Genomic DNA, 19,233 nt, shown 5'->3' on the forward strand with positions numbered 1-19,233 from the left:
AACCTCATTTTAGGATCTGCTGTTGCTGCCCTGTGATTGCATCACAGCGATGATACTAGGGGTGAACCATTCATCAAATTTTAAATAGATTTTTGGCTTTCAGCATTTATGAAAGGAACACAATTGTAATTAATATGATCTCTCTTAGGCATTCCTTTTTGTGACAATCTTAATTTTCCTTGTGTTATAAATCAAATGGACTTAAACCTGGACAGTAGTGGATTTTTCATCCTTTCCGAAGCCTCCCTAGCTCTTCAGTTGAGCTTGAGCTAAAATGGTGAAACTTTTTGTCACAAGGCTCTAAAGGAAGTAAAAGTCACACACACAGAGAAGAAATCCAATGCATCTTCTGTATGTGGGCTTTAGTTGGCTGTTTGATAGTAAGGTTTTTACAATGATGATAATAATATGATGATATTTAATTGATCTGCATGTGCTCGTATTCTTTTCAGCCCTCGTCCAGCCAGTAAAGGTGTGGAAGGTTTGGCCAGAGTCGGCTCCAGGGCAGCTCTTTCTTTTGCCTTTGCTTTCCTTCGCCGGGCGTGGAGATCAGGTAAGAAGTGCTGAGAGTGAAGACATTTGGTCCTTCGGCACCGGTGATGATAGGTGCTGTCATGGTGGTGCAAGTTTGCTTAACAGCTGCTGAAGAATGCGTTGCGCCACATTAGAAGCTGCTCGTCGTAAACAACCAAACATCTTTCGCAATGCTGTGTTTTCAGTGGTGCTGCTAGACGACAGACTGACAGAATAGGGCCAAGGAGGCAATCCTGCTGCTTTGGCACAAGAATGAATCCAAAATAGCTGTTTTGGATGTCGTTAAATGTAACTCTGTCGTCATGCGTGGTCTCCATTACAGGCAGATAAATCAGGATCCAGTGTCTTGCTTTAGTCTCATGTATTATAATAATGATAATTATAATCATCATCATCCTCGAGCTATAAATTCAAAATGACTAATAATATTCAGTTATTAACATTTTATTTTGATGTAAATTAGTCACAGATTCTGATTACGTTTATTCAAGCGTAAATCTTTGACCATGTTATTCATTCACTCCCTTCATTTTCAGCTTTGCTAGTGGAGGTGTTGTTTTTGTTAACGTTGTGAGGGCTTTGTGTCCACGGGGACTGGGTGGGAACAAAGCGCCTGCCTGTCCTCCGTAGCCTTCCTGTAACATGAGTAACACGCACACACGGGCACCTCCTATCCCCATTTTAGCCGTGTTCCTGGAAATACTCTTTAGGAACAATGAAGTGTAACACACTTCTCAGAAGGAAAAAAAAAATTTGTTTGGGCTTTTTTTTTTTTTTTTGGATTGTTTGGATATTTTTTTTGTTTGTTTTTTTGGGGTGGGGGTGAATTTTAATCTCTGAAAGAAAGAAAGTGTATTTTATTGATCCCCGTGGGGAAATTCCTCTCTGCATTTAACCCATTCACTCAGTGAAGCAGTGGAGCAGTGTGTAGGGACGGTATCTTGCTCAGGGGTACCTCAGGGTAGCCGTTCAGGGGAATCAAACCCCCGACCTTCCGATCATGGGGCCGTCTCTGGTATGATTCTTCCTTCCTTCTTTCCTTCCTTCTTTCCTTCTTCTTCCTTCCTTCCTTCCTTCCTTCCTTCCTTCCTTCCTTCCTTCCTTCCTCCTCCTCCGCAGCAGTGAGTTGATCACCTCCCTAGCCCAGTGCTCAAACTCGTTTTGGTCTGACATTACAGAATAGCTTCACTAGGAAGTAAATCTTACAAGGATTTCACAGGTGAACCTGTGGAACGATCAATAATGGTCTCCTTATACTCTCAGATCCCTCAGCGTCTCTGACCAGGTCTTTCTTGGGGGATAACAATTAGTCTTTCAAAGAGCACAGGTCTGCTCTCCCACCACATTGCATCACAGTTATCCTGTGGTGAAGGCAAGATGGCAGAAACTGGTGCTTCGTCTTCAAACACAGGTTTTATGTTCAAAATTAGCCACTATTCTGGGCCCAAAACTGCTCTTTTTCAATTAAATTGAGCAGTAACATTTTGAGCGGAAGGAGGTGATATGTAACTACTGTAAGCTTCAAACTGGGGCTCATGTTGGTCAAGGGTTACAGAAACATGACTTTGGTAGGTGACATCACAGCTTTCTCTCTGAGTGGTCATTAAACACGTGAAGTAAGCCAAATTAAGATATAGATAAACTCTATTTAATGTCGGTAGCTGCGTATTTAAAATCAGATTTTAGCAGCGAGGGGAAGGAGAAAGGAAATAGTTTTAAAGGAATGTCTGAGTTACATTCTTAATCAGAGGTTTTTGTTTCACCGTTTCTTGCCCATAACAAAGAAAACTGGAAATGTCTACATAAGAACAGCTTTACTGTGAGTTCTGCTGTATCAGACTAGAGTCTGTAAACGCTGGGAAGCTAACGGATGTTAACGTTGGGCACATTAGCTGATTGCTCATATACTGGTTTTCTTATAGTTCTGGGATGCTGCTGTCAGAAATGCCAGTAATCCAGTGAGCCTCAGTTCCTCTCGCACTGGGAGTGCACAGTTTGGGTCACCTCAGTGTTTAAACTGACATTTTAGACCCTGTTACAACTCTGGTGGCCTGGTTCCTCAATAGTTAAACATATGAAAGCACTGGAAATTGCACGTCTCTGCAGCTTAAAAAATGCTACAAATGCTCTGTCCTTCTTATTGCTTTATATTTAATCTGTACTGTATAATGTAGCTACTCTGCAGTGTTTTAAACATGAAAATGTTTGTCTTTGCAGGAGATGATGCAGATCTTTGCAGTGAGTTGCTTCAGGAGTCTCTGGATGCCCTGCGAGCGCTGCCCGAGGCGACACTGTTTGATGAGGGAACTGTGTCATCAGTGTGGCTGGAGGTTGTCGAGAGGGCCACAAAGTTCCTGAGGTCTGTTGTTTTATCAGTTGTACATAATGTTTAATCCCAAAATTTTGCAAGATAAATAACATCTCGTCTTATAAATTGCATAACTTTGTGTGATTCTCATCTCTTGTCTCCTTTGTGAACAGTGATGTACATGGAAGTGCCAGCATCAAATGTAACATTCCTCTTCAGGATCAACATCTAGCCTTGGCCATCCTGCTGGAGCTGGCTGTTCAGAGGGGAACACTCAGGTAACCAGATCTCCTTATTACCTGTTTATTTGTTAATGCCAAATCTAACTTTTCTGCTCATCTGTTGTTATGTCCTTCCAGTCAGCTGCTGTCTGCTGTTCTGCTGCTTTTGCGTCTGTGGGAAAGTGGCACCAGAGAGATGGACAACGAGCGCTCCACGCAGGGAACCAGTGCTCCATTACTGCCCCTCCTGCAGCGCTTTCAGAATATACATAGCAGCAAGGAGGAGCCCGTTCCTGAAGAGGAAGCTGAGGTGGAAATTTTCTTTTCCAGCTGGTTTCTAAAAGAAAATAAGACATGGACTGACTGGAGATTGATTTCAATTTTTTATTTTATTGCTATATCATGCATAAAACATGACACCAGTAAAAGGAAAACAGAGAGAACAGAAACAAATGACCCAACTTGAAGTCTTTCCCTGGCACTGAAATGGAAACGGCCAACTTAAAAGCACCAATTTGTTTGTCAGACTGTCTCTGATATTTCATAAAATCTGCCATAATCAGAAACTTACACAAAAAATGTAATCCATTCTCAGCTGCTACTAATTCACATTGTTTACACGTCCTGCTGTCCTCCGGGATGCTTTTAAATCTCCTGCCTTCCTCTTCAAACTGTGCTTCTTGTCCAGTTTGCAGTATCAAAGAGCTCAGAACTATATTTTGCTTAATTTGAATATATGTTCTCAAATTGGACTTTTAACAAAATCTTTCAACCAATATTTCATGATAAACTATTATAATGCACAACCTGTAGTTTTGCCTTTTCATTGGCTCTGAATGAATAATAATTCATGTTTTTACTTTGATTTAGTGCCAGCCTCCATCTCCAAACAGCAGCTATTTAATCTGCAATAAAAAGCAGTGTGAGGGCAGATGAAAAACTAAATGAAATTCATTGATTTAGACAGGCAGATCTTTTATATTTATTTTAAACAGGGAGGAGAAAAATTATAACCCTGGTTTAATAAACAACATGCAGGAAAATCGAGACCATAAGAAGAGATAAAGTGCTATCGATATAAATTGTGTTGATTCATGTCTCTCTTGGGAACACGTCTTAAAATGCCCTGTTTTTCTTTTTTTGTTTTTTTCCATCATGGTTGAGAATGAAGCTAATTAATATTTCATGGATCTTTGCTGTGGTTTCCAGATCCTCACAGCCCCTCTGAGTCCAAATGAGAGTTTCCTGCGATACTTGACGTTGCCTCAGGATAACGACCTGGCTATCGATCTTCGTCAGACTGCTGTAGTAATCATGGCTCACCTGGACCGCCTAGCTTCTCCTTGCAGCCCTCCACACTGCAACTCACCTACGTCACACAAGGTGACCCCTCTTTTTATTAGTTGTCACTGCTGAAGTGTTTGGTTCAGTTGTTTTTACATTTTTAAGTATTACTTAAATCTGTCTTTTTTTACGAGCATTATTCAGACCCCCACCTTCAGATTTGAATATGTGACTTGAATATGTGTTGCCTAAGTAGTTAATGCTCAAGCATAAACCAATGCTGTCTTGTTTTGTTCCAGGGAACCTTGCAGGAAGTGATTGCCTGGGGCCTCTTGGGTTGGAAACTTTACGCCAATGTTAATGGACCCATTCAGTGCAAAGCCCTGTCGAGCCTCGGGGTCACACAGATTGTCTGTTCAGAAAAGGGGTTTCTTATCCTTTCCAGCAGCGGTGCTGTTTACAGCCAGAACTACAAGAGCACAACCCTGGTCAGTTCTGTCAGTTTCTCTGAGGTCGATCGTTTCATCTCTGCAGCAGGTTGAGACTCTGAATTGTTTTGTTGCAGGCTCCCATGCTAATCCATGTTCTAAGCTCCAGAAAGATTGTGAAACTTGCAGCTCATCCTGACGGGCAGCATTACTTGGCCCTATCGTCCAACGGGGAGGTGTTCTCCTGGGGGTGCGGTGATGGTGGCCGGCTTGGACATGGAGATACCACGTAAGCAACCAGAGAAAAAACATGTCCATCCTTTAAAAAGGCTTACACACATCTTGTGCTTCCACCTTTTTGGGGGGGGGTGTATTAGTGGAGAGTATGTAGGTACAGACATACAGCAAAGGGCATCAGGTTGGACTTGAACTCGAGCTGCTGCATTTTCAGCCTTGTGACTGTCGCTGTTATATTAACACTTTATTACACTGAATGTGTTTTTCTATTACAGATATAATAGTGGAGTTGTAGGTTTTTGGAGCATTAAATTAGATTTTGAAGCTCTGTTTAAGTTAAATTATTGGTGAAACAGGTGGTGAAGAAATGCATTGCATTATTTCCTAAAATCTGAGACATTTCTATTAATGTTTTGTGCTCGTAGGCCAGAGACAAAATCAAAGGCTTCTGATGATAGAGGGAAATCCCCAACCCTGCCAGTTCATTTAAAAAGAATCTGTGTTATTAGTAAAATCATAATGAAAATAAAAATATAAATGATAATTATTAATGGTAATGAGCTTCCTGATACATTTAGCCTTCTATTTTTACTTTATTTCAGATACCTAGAAGAACCTAAAATGATTGGAACCTTCAATGGAAAACAGGCCGGAAAGCATGTGGTGCATATTGCTTGTGGGAGCACATACAGTGCTGCGATCACTGCTGATGGCGAGCTCTATACATGGGGAAGAGGGAACTATGGTCGGCTTGGCCACGGTGAGCTCCAAATGAACTGCCCCTGATAGATATTCTTGACTTTTTTTTGGTCTCTTTGTCTTTACTAAAATTAGTTGTAATCTGTTGGGGTTTCTAGGCTCCAGTGAGGACCAGACTACTCCCATGGTAGTGACAGCATTCAAAGGACTGAAGGTGGTGGATGTGGCATGTGGGAGTGGTGATGCCCAAACTCTTGCTGTGACAGAGAATGGTAAGCATGCCTGTGGGTGATTAAAAATGCTGGAATTAAAATCCAGGAATTAATGTTTTTAAAATGTCTGTTAGTTAAATAATTGAAATGTACCCCCCTCCTCCCGAAAAAAAACCCTTTAAAGTTTCATGTGAATTGCTCAGTGTTGTTGTGTCCGACCTGTGTCACCTGTTACAGATCCATTAGCAACAGTAGCAGCTGGTGTGTTTCTTGCTTCTTGGTAGCCAGCATATCGGCCATTTTTAGCTTGATTTTTTTTATCATAGAAGCCGCTAGAAATCACCAGGCTACAGCGTTTAGCTCCTCCATCTGTTACCACAGGTCAGGTGTGGTCCTGGGGTGATGGAGATTATGGTAAACTGGGCCGAGGAGGCAGTGACGGCTGTAAGACGCCAAAGCTGGTGGAGAAGCTGCAGGATCTGGACATAGTAAAGGTGTGCTGTGGAAGCCAGTTTTCAGTAGCCCTCACCAAAGATGGGCAGGTGTACACCTGGGGGAAGGGAGACAATCAGCGCCTTGGTCACGGCACCGATGAGCATGTCCGATACCCAAAGCTGCTTGATAGTCTACAGGGTGAGTGAGCTTGACCTTAACATTGATTTTCAGAAGCTTATTTAAAAAAAAAAAAAAAAAAAAACCCCAACAAACGCATTGTTTGCAATCAGGAAAGAAAGTTGTGGACGTAGCTGTGGGGTCGACACACTGCTTGGCCCTCACTGATGATGGAGAGGTGCTCAGCTGGGGCAGCAATGACAAGCTACAGCACTTTGATACGCTCTTTTCCAATAAGAAGCAGCCTAAAGCTCTCCCGGGGCTCAACTCCAAACACATAGTTGGAATCTCCTGTGGACCCGGACAGGTAAGATACCATCACTGTTGGTCTCATAATGTTAGTAAAGAACGAGACACAGATCAGTTACCATTTGCTTGTTTTCAGAGCTTTGCCTGGTCCTCGAGCTCCGAGTGGTCTGTAGGGAAACGTGTGCCCTTTGTGGTGGATGTTTGCCCCATGAGTTTCGAGCAGTTGGACTTGCTCCTGCGGCAGGTCAGCGAGGGCATGGATGGCAGCTCAGACTGGCCCCCTCCGCAGGAGAAGGAGTGCATGGTAGTCGCCACACTCAACCTGCTCAGGCTCCAGGTAGGAAACGGCCTTTGAACGGGTGTGGTTTGATTGGAAATGCTTGTAGAAGTAGAATTTTTTCCTCTGCATGTTTGTTTTGTGATGGAGTAAATTATCTGATATTAAGTCTATATCATACAATATTACTGGAGAGGAACAGAATTGTTTTGGTGTGTTTATGCTGTTTTTGAACAGCAGTTCTGTTTTTCCCACATCTACATTTACTTTTTAGTTAACTTTAATAACTTTGCAGTGGAAGAAGACTCCATCTCTTTAGTAAGAATTTCACTTTGTGTGTTTTTTTTTTTTTTTGATAGTCGGGCCTGAGTCATGTCGTGCTGGACTTTCTTGACATGCTTAAAGGGATGATTCAGTGAAAAGTCCAAAATTTGTCTTAGACTTCCCCAAATTATATTTATTTATTTATTTTTTTTGGTCATACTTCTGTCCTGTGGTTCCCATTTTAAAGATTAAATGATCAACGAACTGAACAATCAAAGAAATGAAAGGAAATAATTATTTATTGCAGCCCTAAACCTTCACTGTTTTTCCTCAGTTGCATGCAGCCATCAGTAATCAGGTGGATCCAGAGGAGCTGGGGCTGGGCCTTGGAAGTGTGCTGCTCAACAACCTGAAACAAACAGTGGTGGTGCTAGCTAGCAATGCTGGGGTGCTCAACACAGTTCAAGCAGCTGCCCAGGCTGTCCTCCAGAGCGGCTGGTCCGTGCTGCTACCCACAGCTGAAGAAAGGGCAAGGGCTCTGTCCTCACTCCTGCCTAATGCTGGTGAGTACAAATCAAAACATCTGGTAACACTGATTCAGTATGAAAATGAACATTTAATAGTCCATTACCTGTGATCAGTTTGATGGAAGTGCCTGCAGAGGCTGAGTTTTTAATTTTTATTTTCTAGCATCTGGAAATGAGATGAGTGTGAGTCCCGGCCGGCGCTTCATGATTGACCTGTTGGTCAGCAGCTTAATGGCTGATGGAGGGTTGGAGTCTGCACTCAATGCAGCCATCACTGCTGAGATACAGGTCTGTGTAGTAAATGCATGAGTCAGCACTTGGTTGTCTGTTTGAAATGCTGAGTAAATTCTCTCTTGACTGATATTTGTATATGTGACACAAGGCTCAGTCATTTGTTGGCACCCCCGGCACAGAATGCCAGTGCAATGCAATTTTAGGTTTTTTTTTTTTTTTCAGTGTGAAAAGTGGCAGCAGAAGTTGTAGCTGGAAGTGCATAGAAGGAAACAATGGTACCTTATGGGCCTCTGACAGTTGTTGAAGGCTGCGTAATTGCTTTTCTGGGGAGGTACACATCAGGTTACAGCGTAGTGTTTCAAAAGCACTTGTAATTACAATTTGCCTGTGGCATACATTTAACAAAGTCTAAATCCCACTTTAGAGCACACATAGACAAAATTTGTGACCAAGGACCATAACCAGCCCATCGAACATCTCCGTGTGCTCCCTGACATCCTAAATGATGGTAATAATTTTGTGTATTATATTTTTCTCATGATAGGACATTGAAGCAAAGAAGGAGGCTCAAAAAGAGAAGGAGATTGATGAACAGGAAGCTAATGCCTCCACCATACACCGGTGTCGCACCATGCTGGACAAAGACCTCATCAACACGGGCATCTATGAGTCGGCAGGGAAGCAAAGCTTGCCCCTTGTGCAGCTCGTACAGCAACTCCTGAGGTACCTTCCCAAATTGTGCTGCATATACTCCTATAATGCGGTATAATACCTCACTCCCTGCTAGCATATTCATGGATTTAACTTCTGCAGAAACATCGCCTCCCAGACCATTGCAAGGCTAAAAGATGTTGCTCGTCGCATCTCAAACTATTTGGAGGCAGAGCATGTCAGTAAGGAGCGTTCTGCATCTCTGGACCTACTGCTGCGCTTTCAGAGGCTGCTGGTCAGCAAGCTTTACCTGGGAGTCAATGGCACAGAAAATGTTAATGGATACAGTAAGTCTCTTCTAGCTCTTTAGTTTGTGTAGACAGAGGTTACAAGCAAAGCAGTGCTGTCTCAGTGAGGTGGACAGTGAGGCTCCTATGCATCCAATGTGTGGTTTGGCCATAAATCTGACATCAACCTAACCTGATGTGCCTTCTGTTCCAACCAGCTGATTGGTTCGGCACTGTGCCCGGTGTCCAAACATGCATGGAATGAGTGCTTTTGACTTTGTTAACTATCTCATATCTATTGAGGAAATGTTATTTCACAGTAATTGTTTTTTATGGTTTTAGTCCCCACCTCTAATTAAGAATGAGTTGCAGAAAGGCAGTGTGTGATTTCTCTGGTGCTTTTCTAGATCCTGAGCTCCTGGGTGTTGGTTCCTTGTTAAAAAAGTACATCGCTTTGTTGTGCACTCACATTGGAGACATCCTCCCAGTGGCAACAAGTATCGCTTCTACTGGTTGCCGCCACTTTGCTGAGGTCTCTCGTGTCATCGAAGGAGATCTAACTGGTAAAAAAAAAAAAATTCCCTCAGATTTGTATTTCCAGCATATTTATGCTTTAGAGATGTTTGCAACACAGTACTGAATACTGTACTGTTCTTTGGTAGGAGTGCTTCTCCCTGAGCTGGTGGTGTCCATCATCCTTCTCCTCACCATTGACGCTGGTCTGATGCAGGAGACCGGCTCGATCCCTCTCTTGGCTGGACTCCTGGAACACTTGGACCGTTTCAACCACCTGGCTCCAGGACATGAAAGGGACGATAATGAGGATCTGGCCTGGCCAGGAATTATGGGTAAAACAACATCTATGTTTTACTTGAGTGACATCCTACATTTTAGGGCGAAGATGAGATGTTACTCTGTGCGTTTCTTTTTAGACTGTAACTAGACTTTCTGCTGTGTTGGCAGGGTCTTTCTTTACAGGGCAGAGCTCCAAGAACAATGAGGAGGTTTCACTCATCCGCAAGGCTGACCTGGAGAATCACAACAAAGATGGCGGCTTTTGGACTGTAATAGATGGAAAAGTGTATGACATCAAAGACTTTCAGGCCCAGTCCCAGTCACTAACAGGAAACAGTATCCTGGGTAAGACTAAACAGTAGTTTTGGAATGTAATGTGACATCCAGGATTAATTAAAATAGCACAGGGACACCCTAAGTGCTCAGTGTTGTAAACATGGTACACACACACGCACGCCAGTTACTGATGGTGCAACAACATACCCTTACATCTACACTAATCGCTGTACACTTGGGTTACTTAAAGGTTTCTTTTGTACCTTGAAGGAGAGGCTAAAAATAACCCCAAAGTGAAGCTCTGAGACTTTGAGTACTTTCTGTATTTCAGACATGCAAAGAGGCTGGACTTTGTCAAAGGGTTATAAGAGAACTGATGTCAGAACTCACGCCATTTGTTCTTTGCGGTTTAACAGCCCAGTTTGCAGGAGAGGACCCTGTGGTTGCTTTGGAAGCTGCTCTGCAGTTTGAAGACACTAGAGAGTCCATGCAGGCCTTCTGCGTTGGCCAATATATGGAGGTACCAGTTTTATTTTAAACACAACTTCTTTTCTTTGTTGGTGGCTTTAGCCTTTGATATTGGGACTTTTTATCATTTTCAGCCTAACCAGGAGACGGTCACTACTCCAGACCTCAGCAGCCTTTCTTCTCCACTTATTGACACTGAGAGGAACATGGGGCTGCTCCTGGGCCTGCACGCCTCCTACTTGGCTAAGAGCACCGCCCTGTCCCCCATGGAGATTGAATGTGCCAGTAGGTTTAACGGTTTTACATCAGCCTGGTTTAAAAATTCACACTTCGGGTTGGAATTCATTTAACACAAGTGTTTGCTCTCTGCACAGAATGGCTCCAGTCCTCCATATTTTCAGGGGGTCTGCAGACCAGTCAGATCCACTACAACTACAATGAGGAGAAGGACGAAGACCACTGCAGCTCCCTGGGAACAACCACTCCTGATAAGGCCAAACTTTATTCCCGCAGAATAACTCTCAGCGATCACGCACAGCCTTTCTTGCAGGCCATTGCTGACAACAACACTCAGGACCATACTGTGAAGGTACAAGCAAGGCAGAAATGCCTGAAGAGGTTGTTTCACAGTGAGGAGGCTGATGGGTAATAATGTCATGTTTTGCTTTTTGTTTGGAATATTTTAGGACTTCCTATGCCAAATAGAGCGCTGCTGTAAGCAGTACCATCTTATTGCGCCCATCACCTTCCTCCCAGAGCACCCTGTGGAAGAAGTTGGTCGCCTGCTGCTCTGCTGCCTCCTCAAGCATCAAGACCTCGGTAACTTAGCAACTGAACCCAGAGTGGTCACCTGAGGAGAAATTAGAGGCTAATTATGGCTCACTAAAATGTGTTTTTTCTTCTTGTATTTAATTATACTGAGATTCACATGAGTTTCCTTCATGTAACACTGCTAATACCACACAAAGATATTTCCTAATGAAACTCATCGATGCTGAGTTGCATGTGAAGTTTTAAATAAAAATCTTTCCTGTCACAGGTCACGTTGCGCTCTCACTTGTCAGTCAATGTGCCTTGGGTGTGGACCAAGGAAAGCAGAGATCCCTCCCTAAATCTGTGATTGACGTATGCCGCATGGTCTACCAGGCAAAGTGTTCTCTAATTAAGGTATGCTTTCTGCTTGTGAAATATTTCCACGTTATGTGCAGTTAACCTGTGATGCAAAAGGAAGCAGGAAGATGAACGGAAATGCTAATGCAATGATTGCTTTGTCTTATCATAGACCCATCAGGACCAAGGCCGCTCTTATAAGGAGGTGTGCGCCCCTGTTATTGAGCGTCTGCGCTTTTTATTTAATGAGCTGCGTCCAGCTGTAAGCAACGACCTGTCTATCGTGTCCAAACTGAAGCTGCTGAGCTCCCAGCCACGCTGGAGGAGCATCACCCAGAAGCTCATCAGGGATCGTAGGAAAAAAAGAGGTGGGGCATCAAGACTCTACTGCAGGGTAACAGTTTTTTTTTTTATTTTATTTATAATCCATCTACTCCTTTTGAATGTGAATGTTATCTTTTTTTTGTAGTGCCTAAGAAATCAGAGTCTGCTGATATTGAAGAGCCAAAGCTGGAGAATGAAGGGACCAATGAAGAGGAACTTAATGTTCACATCAGCCCCGCTCCTGCTGACAGGAAATCACCCACTGACAAAACAGCCAAGGTAGTTTAACAGGATTAGTTCATGAGATAAAAAAAATGGCCAAAAAACATAAAGAAGATGGCTTCAGTTTAAAATCTATTCACTTTCATACACAACGAAAGTTTGGCTCAGTCTGAATTTGTAGATTTATTTATGTACATTTATGTTGCACTTTCATCCCTTGCAGTTGTAGCTAAAATATCAGAGCAGGACAGTGGAGTGTGTGTGTCTGCAGAGTTTGTTGTCAACCTATTATTGCATGTCTTGGCAGCAAGACAAGTGGCAGCCGCTTCTTAACACTGTGGCCAGCGTCCAGAAGTATCGCTGGCTGAAGCACAGCGTTCAAGGTGCTTTCTCTCAGTCCAGCCTCATGGCCACCATTGTGGACTTTGCACTGAAAGAGGAGCCACTGGATGTGGAGAAAATGAGGAAGTGTCTTCTCAAGCAGGTGGGAGTTGGTGTGTGACAATGTTTTAAAGCAGAGTATATAAAACAGGTGGAAATTTGATTAATTCTGTTTCCTTATAGCTGGAGAGGGCTGAAGTGAGACTGGAAGGCATTGACACCATGCTGAAGCTGGCCTCTAAAAGCTTCTTGCTGCCGTCTGTGCAGTATGCAATGCTCTGCGGCTGGCAAAGAATCATACCAGAAGGGACCAACATTGGGTAGATCACCTGGTTTAAATCCATGTTAAAATTACACTTCTTGTTTGTTTGTTTTGAAGTTATTTGTAATAATCACATGACAGTTATTCTAATGATGTAATCCTGGTGCACTTTTTGTGTTTGTGTTTTCTTCTCAGAGAGCCCTTGTCTGATTGCCTGAAGGATGTAGATCTGATCCCTCCCTTCAACCGCATGCTTTTGGAGGTGACGTTTGGAAAGTTGTATTCCTGGGCCATCCAGAACGTTCGTAACATCTTGCTTGAAGCAAGCGCTCGCTTCAAAGAGCTAGGTGAGTGCTGAAAGATAAGTGGTTAATTCATTTCACACTATTCTTGACCTGTTGTAGACAAACCAGCTGAATGACCACCTGTTCTTGTGACCAGGTGTGCAGCCAGTTCCTTTACAAACCATCACAAACGAGAACCCGGCGGGACCAAGCCTTGGAACCATTCCGCAGGCCCGCTTCCTTCTGGCCATGATACACATGCTGTCCCTGAAACACGGCTCTAACAGTCTCAGTCTGTTGCTGAATTCAGGCATATTGGCCCTCACTCAGAGTATTCTCAGACTGATAGGTGAGTAGTGTCCAGTCAAAGGCAACCCAGAATGAAATGAAGTGTGTACATATTGTTTGTTCGGTGTTTGATGCCTCTTTTTCTGACGCTTCAGGACCGAGTACAGACAGCAGTGATGAGGACCTGAGTTTATGTGCACATGGAGGCTCAGCGACAGTCCTGGAGGAGTCCAGAAAAGAGGCCGCTCCCGCCCCTCTACCTGCCTCTGGCCCAGAGCTGGCTGCCATGATGAAGATAGGTACCAGAGTCATGAGGGGAGTCGACTGGAAATGGGGCGATCAGGTACCTAAATCAGTTTTTACTCTAGCTGCTTATTTTATGGACATATTTAACATTATGTGTGTGGTCTGTCCAGGATGGCCCAGCACCAGGTCTTGGCAGGGTCATTGGGGAGCTGGGTGAGGACGGTTGGATCAGGGTTCAGTGGGATACAGGCAGCACCAACTCCTACAGGATGGGCAAAGAGGGAAAGTATGACCTTAAACTTGCAGAGCCACCACCAGCAGCCCAGCCCCCTGTTGAGGACTCGGACACAGAGGACGACACAGGTCAGTTTAAAGGACAGGCTCAGTAGAGATCCTCACAGCTACAGGCAAAGTGTGATGTTCAAGTAATCACCTGTTATATCCTTTATACAGAGGGAGAGCTGATTGAGAAGAGCAGCCATCCTACGGCAATGATGCTAACCAGCACAGTCAACCTGCTGAAGACACTGTCACTCTCAGCTGGGATCCATGCTGAGGTGCTCCAGTCAGATGCTACACGGACCCTGTGTGGCCTTCTCAGGATGCTTGTGGAAAGTGGCGCTAATGACAAGTCTGGTAATTGGATTGCCGTTTTCTTTTTCCTAAGGTCTTATATTGAGCAGCATGTTATTCTAACCTGACCTCCTCTGTGCTGTCAGGCTGTCATGCGCACAGATTGGTGTCTCGGGAGCAGCACAGGAGCTGGTGTACCCTCGGCTTCATACGCAGCATTGCTCTCATGCCGCAGATGTGCAGCACCCTCAGTACCTCTGCGTGGATCGGACTGCTCATCCGAATTGTTGAGGGACACCAGTCCTTCAATGCTATTACCTTGCAGAGACAGGTTGAGTACCATGATTGCGTGCAGGATTTGCTTCCTCTGCTATTAATGATGCCATTCTTTAGTACTAGAAAACTCTATCCTGTTACGTAGAGAAATGTGTTGTTCATTGTTAAATATAGTTATAGGAAGCATATTAATAAATTATTTTGGGTTCTAAACAGAGATTAGTTAACTGCAGTTTGTCAAACTCTGAGAATAAGAGAAAAATCACGAAGAATTAGATTCTCAACATTTACAGTTAATCTTTCCATTAACTGTAGTTTAGATGAAAGGTTTTGCTTCTTCTCACTCCTACAGTCCAAAAACAAGTTAAAGAAACAGCTTTTGTAGTTTCTACAGAAGCACATAATTTATTTTTGTTGATTCACCAGTAAATTAGCCACACAATCTCAGTGGAGATTTCATCTTTTCTCCCATTCACCCTGTGTTTCCAGATCTTGGCACTACGTCTCCTTCAGGCGGTCCTGCCTTCATGGGACAAAACGGAGCGCTCTCAGGACATGAAGTTCCTGGTGGAGAAGTTGTTTGGCTTTTTGGGAAGCTTGCTGAGCACCTGCTCATCAGACCTGCCACTCCTCCGAGGTGCTGCAATGGTTCAGGCTTAAAGTAACAAATGCAATGCTGTTATTGTCATTGTATTTTTAATTGGTTGTTCCTTCTCAGAAGGTTCCCTGAGAAGGAGGAAGTCCCGCCCACAGGCGTCTCTAACAGCCACTCACAGCAGCACGCTGGCAGAGGAGATTGTGGCTGTCCTGCGTACTCTGCACTCTCTCAGTCAGTGGAACAGCCTGATAAATGATTACATCAACAACCAGCTGAGCTCCATCGCAGATGTTATGGCAAGCTGCCAATCTGAAGCGGTAAGATTTATTGTGGCATTATGAGTCCAATTACCGTGTTGGTTAAATGTTAACTTACAACAGTGCTTTTATTCTGCCAGTCAGCTCTAACAAAGCGATAATTATAAATGTCCAGAACTGTCAGTGTTTCCTGGAGGAGTGTTTCCCTGATTTGGAGGGTCCCAGAGTGGGCAGTCTGATGGCAGTGCTGGCGGTGATTGGTGGGATCGACGGGCGCCTCAGGCTTGGTGGCCAAGTCGTTCACGAGGAGTATGGAGAAGGAACGGTCACACGCATCACCCCAAAAGGGCGCATCACTGTCCAGTTTCATGAGATGAGAACCTGCAGAGTTTGCTTGCTCAGCCATCTTAAAACGGTGCGGGAATGCTGAGATACTCACAGATGCATTGAAGCTGGCTCCACTTTGCAGTCTGACTTTATTTAATGTTTCTACTCTTTAGCTTCCTGCCATATCCTTCAGTGTGCAGAACCTGCCATTCACTGAGCCCATGTTGGCTGTTTGGGCCCAGCTGGTCAGCCTGGCTGGAAGCAAACTGGAAAAACAACGCATGAAAAAGTCACTTAGCCGAGGGCTTACAGGTGCAGACTTGATTGCCGTGCATGTAACTGAAATAAACAAACTAACAATTTTTAAGAAAAATCATCGACTCTGTTTACAGCAGTATGTTTTATAGTATTCTGGCAATATGTGAGACACTGAAAGCGTTTGTTTGGTCAGAGACTGAAAGTTTAGTGGGTGTAATCAATGCTGTTGTTTCCAGCCGACCAGGTGGACCTCTCTTTGCTGCGGTGCCAGCAGCTGAGGCTTTATGTTTTAAAGGCAGCTCGGGCCCTGCTGTCTCATCAGGACAAACTCAGGCAGATCCTCTCCCAACCTGCAGTGGTGGACATGGGACCCAATCCCAGTGGTAAGACCTCACCCAGTGAAAGGCTAGGTTAGTACATCTTAAAAATGGACTGAGGAAGTTTGATCATTAGGGACTATTACTGCTGTTTGATCCAGTTTAGTGATTTCAAGGTTCAGTTCACAGGACATTACTGAGATATCAGATGTGTTTCCATACTTGGAGCAAATTCTAGCCATTTAAGGTTTGAAGGCCTTGCACACTGTGCGTGTTTTCTTAAAATGTACAGCAAGTTGCTGATCAGAGTTTAAATCTTTATTTGCTTACCTTTGAAGTGAAAATGTAGAGTTCAATTTAACCTTAAGGTCGAGGGAACGGATCAAGTTTAAGAAAATCTTGTGAATGCAATAACTTGAGAAATAGGCAACATAGGATTTTAAAATTTCTACCATAGGTGCCTCTACTATGAGGCTGAGGGGTACCACTGGTAGCCACCAGAATTTTTTTTTTTTTTCAACCTAGATCTTGTCCAGAACTTGTCTGTCTCTCTATGTGCAGAGGATCCAGTGGCTTCATCTCCTGATGTGGGCGACTTGTCTCCTGAGGGACCTCTGCCTCCACTGATTCTCCTGCAGCAGCTGCTTTCTGCCGCCACACAGCCTTCCCCCATCAAAGCCATTTTTGACAGGCAAGAGATGGAGGTATGTCAGCCGAGCTGATTGCAGACAGCTGGTGTCAGCGGTAATGTTGCTGATGTATTCGGTGTGACTTTGACGTTATATGTATGTGCAGGCGGCAGCTCTGGCAGTGTGTCAGTACCTGGCTGTGGAATCTGCCCACCCATCCTCGCCGCTGTTTGAGGAAAGCAGCTCTAGTGAAGCCACCACACCCATCACCACGCAGCACATCAGACCACCCAAACAGAAGAAACAGAAGTCCTCCCCTATCCCGCCCTTACCGATAGTTGGCCAGCTCATGGAGATGGGATTCCCTCGGAAAAACATCGAGTTTGCCTTGAAATCTCTGTCTGGGACTACAGGCAATGCCTCCGGTATCCCAGGTATCTTATCACATGAGTGCTTGGTAGCGCTATAGGTAATTTAATGTGAAATTAAACATCTGGAAAAGGTACCCACGTACATTAAAGGCCCGTAGGTCAGGAAATGTTAATAATATGAAGGTAACATTTTTCAGTGGATCCATTAAATATATATTAAAGTTCTTGTGTATTTAAAAAAAAAAACAGCTGATTTTGAAATGACACAATATGAGATACCGATTTGTTTTTCATAAAACAAGGCCTGCTTGCCTCATGATGTTTAGACATTTACCTCAGGAGAGTAACTGAGCATATCCATCAGGTGTTGAGACTCTGGTGAGCTGGCTGCTCGACCATCCAGACGTTCATGTCACTGAGCTGTCAGATGCCGACACTGTGTCTGATGAATACTCAGATGAGGAGGTGCTGGAGGAGCTGGAGGAGGCAGAGCCGGCATTCTCTGTGGTGTGTTCCTTACTCTTTTATTTCTGGTGTGACCCTCACAATTACCTGTCCCTCAACTTGTCAGATTCAATTATTAATACCTTTATATATGATTAAAATACGTGTCTGTCACATTAGCCTTCAGGTGCAGTTGTGACTGAAAGCCAGATATTTAAGAAGAGATCTGATTTCCAAAGCAACGATGATTACGCTGTTTATGTGAGAGAGAACATTCAGGTGAGAGTTTGCTTTTGTATGTTTTCTGAATCTGCCTTAAAGACATGATGAATTGGTGTTATGACTCAGCGGCTTCCCTACAGGTGGGGATGATGGTGAAGTGCTGCAGAACGTACGAGGAAGTGTATGATGGCGATGTGGGCAAAGTGATTAAGCTGGACAGAGATGGGCTTCATGACTTGAATGTGCAGTGTGACTGGCAAAATAAAGGAGGAACATACTGGGTTCGCTACATCCACATCGAGCTGCTTGGTAAGATAACAGTTAATGTGATGCTTTGCAGGCATGCTAATAACAGGAAGTAAATAGACATAAGAAACCCTTGTCTCTGATTTTGCCGTTTCAGGATTCCCACCACAGAGTTCTCCTTCTCACATAAAGATTGGTGACAAAGTGAGGGTGAAGCCCACAGTCACAACACCAAAGTACAAGTGGGGCTCTGTCACACACAGGAGTGTGGGGGTGGTTAAAGGTAAGCAGAGTCACTCCAGTCTTAAGACAGAGTGTCATCTGTTTTTCTTCTGTTATTGTAACTTGAATCCACCGTTTATTGTGCTAATAGAGCCTCGTTGTTTGTTTTTAGCTTTCAGTGCCAATGGAAAAGACGTGATTGTCGACTTTCCACAGCAGTCCCACTGGACTGGTTTGTTGTCTGAGATGGAACTGGTCCCCAGTGTTCATCCTGGAGTGAGGTAAAGATGTACTAAATTGGTATCTTAGTATGTTGTGAGTAGCAATGTGAGGGATTAGTTGTCCAGACTTTTAAATATTGCTTAGTAGCAGAAATACTTATTGGTTAAACTAATTGTTCATATTTTAAGAGTTGCTAAGACAGCATCCACCACTAGCTTGGTGTCAATTTGTTAACAAGCTTTAGACGAAGGGATCAGTCAAACAGATCACAGCTACATGAAGTTCCTGCAGGGCTCTGATGTTGAAAATCAACATCAGAATAAAATGACCACTGTACTTGAGCAGTAACCACATCCCACACAGGTGTTTCAGCATTAACCTACGAGGAAAGTCTCCTTCTGAGCAACAAGGCCAATATTTCTAGAAGATCCACTTACCTTGTTCTGAGCAGTTTCACGTGGGAATTTATTTTTATTTATTTTAAATATATCTGTAGTCTTTGCACATGGTTTTTAGTAACTGAGTCATTATTTCTGGAAAGGTACATTTGAAGCTGAGGTATTCAGATCTACTTTTGTGATGCTTTGAGCA

At 43.7% G+C, this 19,233-nt stretch overlaps 1 protein-coding gene across 4 annotated transcripts in view; it reads left to right on the forward strand.

The window, feature by feature from the left end:
• Positions 1 to 19,233, forward strand: part of herc2 (HECT and RLD domain containing E3 ubiquitin protein ligase 2) — a 52,540-nt gene that overhangs the window by 10,194 nt on the left and 23,113 nt on the right. Inside the window, exons 6-51 of one of the 4 annotated variants that reach the window (XM_085150036.1) lie at positions 453 to 553; positions 2,752 to 2,893; positions 3,016 to 3,120; positions 3,202 to 3,373; positions 4,273 to 4,446; positions 4,647 to 4,835; positions 4,913 to 5,064; positions 5,615 to 5,772; positions 5,870 to 5,983; positions 6,305 to 6,556; positions 6,649 to 6,842; positions 6,921 to 7,121; positions 7,660 to 7,888; positions 8,016 to 8,140; positions 8,631 to 8,809; positions 8,900 to 9,084; positions 9,432 to 9,587; positions 9,687 to 9,872; positions 9,988 to 10,164; positions 10,512 to 10,615; positions 10,698 to 10,848; positions 10,938 to 11,152; positions 11,250 to 11,382; positions 11,603 to 11,730; positions 11,846 to 12,041; positions 12,143 to 12,276; positions 12,527 to 12,703; positions 12,784 to 12,920; positions 13,058 to 13,209; positions 13,304 to 13,495; positions 13,590 to 13,777; positions 13,851 to 14,043; positions 14,134 to 14,316; positions 14,400 to 14,584; positions 15,019 to 15,166; positions 15,248 to 15,444; positions 15,560 to 15,799; positions 15,885 to 16,023; positions 16,206 to 16,379; positions 16,848 to 16,990; positions 17,082 to 17,349; positions 17,651 to 17,793; positions 17,911 to 18,009; positions 18,093 to 18,261; positions 18,356 to 18,481; positions 18,593 to 18,701. In XM_085150036.1, the coding sequence (XP_085006162.1) occupies positions 453 to 553; positions 2,752 to 2,893; positions 3,016 to 3,120; positions 3,202 to 3,373; positions 4,273 to 4,446; positions 4,647 to 4,835; positions 4,913 to 5,064; positions 5,615 to 5,772; positions 5,870 to 5,983; positions 6,305 to 6,556; positions 6,649 to 6,842; positions 6,921 to 7,121; positions 7,660 to 7,888; positions 8,016 to 8,140; positions 8,631 to 8,809; positions 8,900 to 9,084; positions 9,432 to 9,587; positions 9,687 to 9,872; positions 9,988 to 10,164; positions 10,512 to 10,615; positions 10,698 to 10,848; positions 10,938 to 11,152; positions 11,250 to 11,382; positions 11,603 to 11,730; positions 11,846 to 12,041; positions 12,143 to 12,276; positions 12,527 to 12,703; positions 12,784 to 12,920; positions 13,058 to 13,209; positions 13,304 to 13,495; positions 13,590 to 13,777; positions 13,851 to 14,043; positions 14,134 to 14,316; positions 14,400 to 14,584; positions 15,019 to 15,166; positions 15,248 to 15,444; positions 15,560 to 15,799; positions 15,885 to 16,023; positions 16,206 to 16,379; positions 16,848 to 16,990; positions 17,082 to 17,349; positions 17,651 to 17,793; positions 17,911 to 18,009; positions 18,093 to 18,261; positions 18,356 to 18,481; positions 18,593 to 18,701 (7,614 nt within the window). The remainder of the gene's footprint in view (positions 1 to 452; positions 554 to 2,751; positions 2,894 to 3,015; positions 3,121 to 3,201; positions 3,374 to 4,272; positions 4,447 to 4,646; positions 4,836 to 4,912; positions 5,065 to 5,614; positions 5,773 to 5,869; positions 5,984 to 6,304; positions 6,557 to 6,648; positions 6,843 to 6,920; positions 7,122 to 7,659; positions 7,889 to 8,015; positions 8,141 to 8,630; positions 8,810 to 8,899; positions 9,085 to 9,431; positions 9,588 to 9,686; positions 9,873 to 9,987; positions 10,165 to 10,511; positions 10,616 to 10,697; positions 10,849 to 10,937; positions 11,153 to 11,249; positions 11,383 to 11,602; positions 11,731 to 11,845; positions 12,042 to 12,142; positions 12,277 to 12,526; positions 12,704 to 12,783; positions 12,921 to 13,057; positions 13,210 to 13,303; positions 13,496 to 13,589; positions 13,778 to 13,850; positions 14,044 to 14,133; positions 14,317 to 14,399; positions 14,585 to 15,018; positions 15,167 to 15,247; positions 15,445 to 15,559; positions 15,800 to 15,884; positions 16,024 to 16,205; positions 16,380 to 16,847; positions 16,991 to 17,081; positions 17,350 to 17,650; positions 17,794 to 17,910; positions 18,010 to 18,092; positions 18,262 to 18,355; positions 18,482 to 18,592; positions 18,702 to 19,233) is intronic. The other 3 variants (XM_085150039.1, XM_085150037.1, XM_085150038.1) reach the window with 3 other exon arrangements.

The sequence above is a fragment of the Neolamprologus multifasciatus genome, chromosome 23 (assembly GCF_963576455.1).
Source record: "Neolamprologus multifasciatus chromosome 23, fNeoMul1.2, whole genome shotgun sequence".
Classification (NCBI taxonomy): domain Eukaryota; kingdom Metazoa; phylum Chordata; class Actinopteri; order Cichliformes; family Cichlidae; genus Neolamprologus; species Neolamprologus multifasciatus.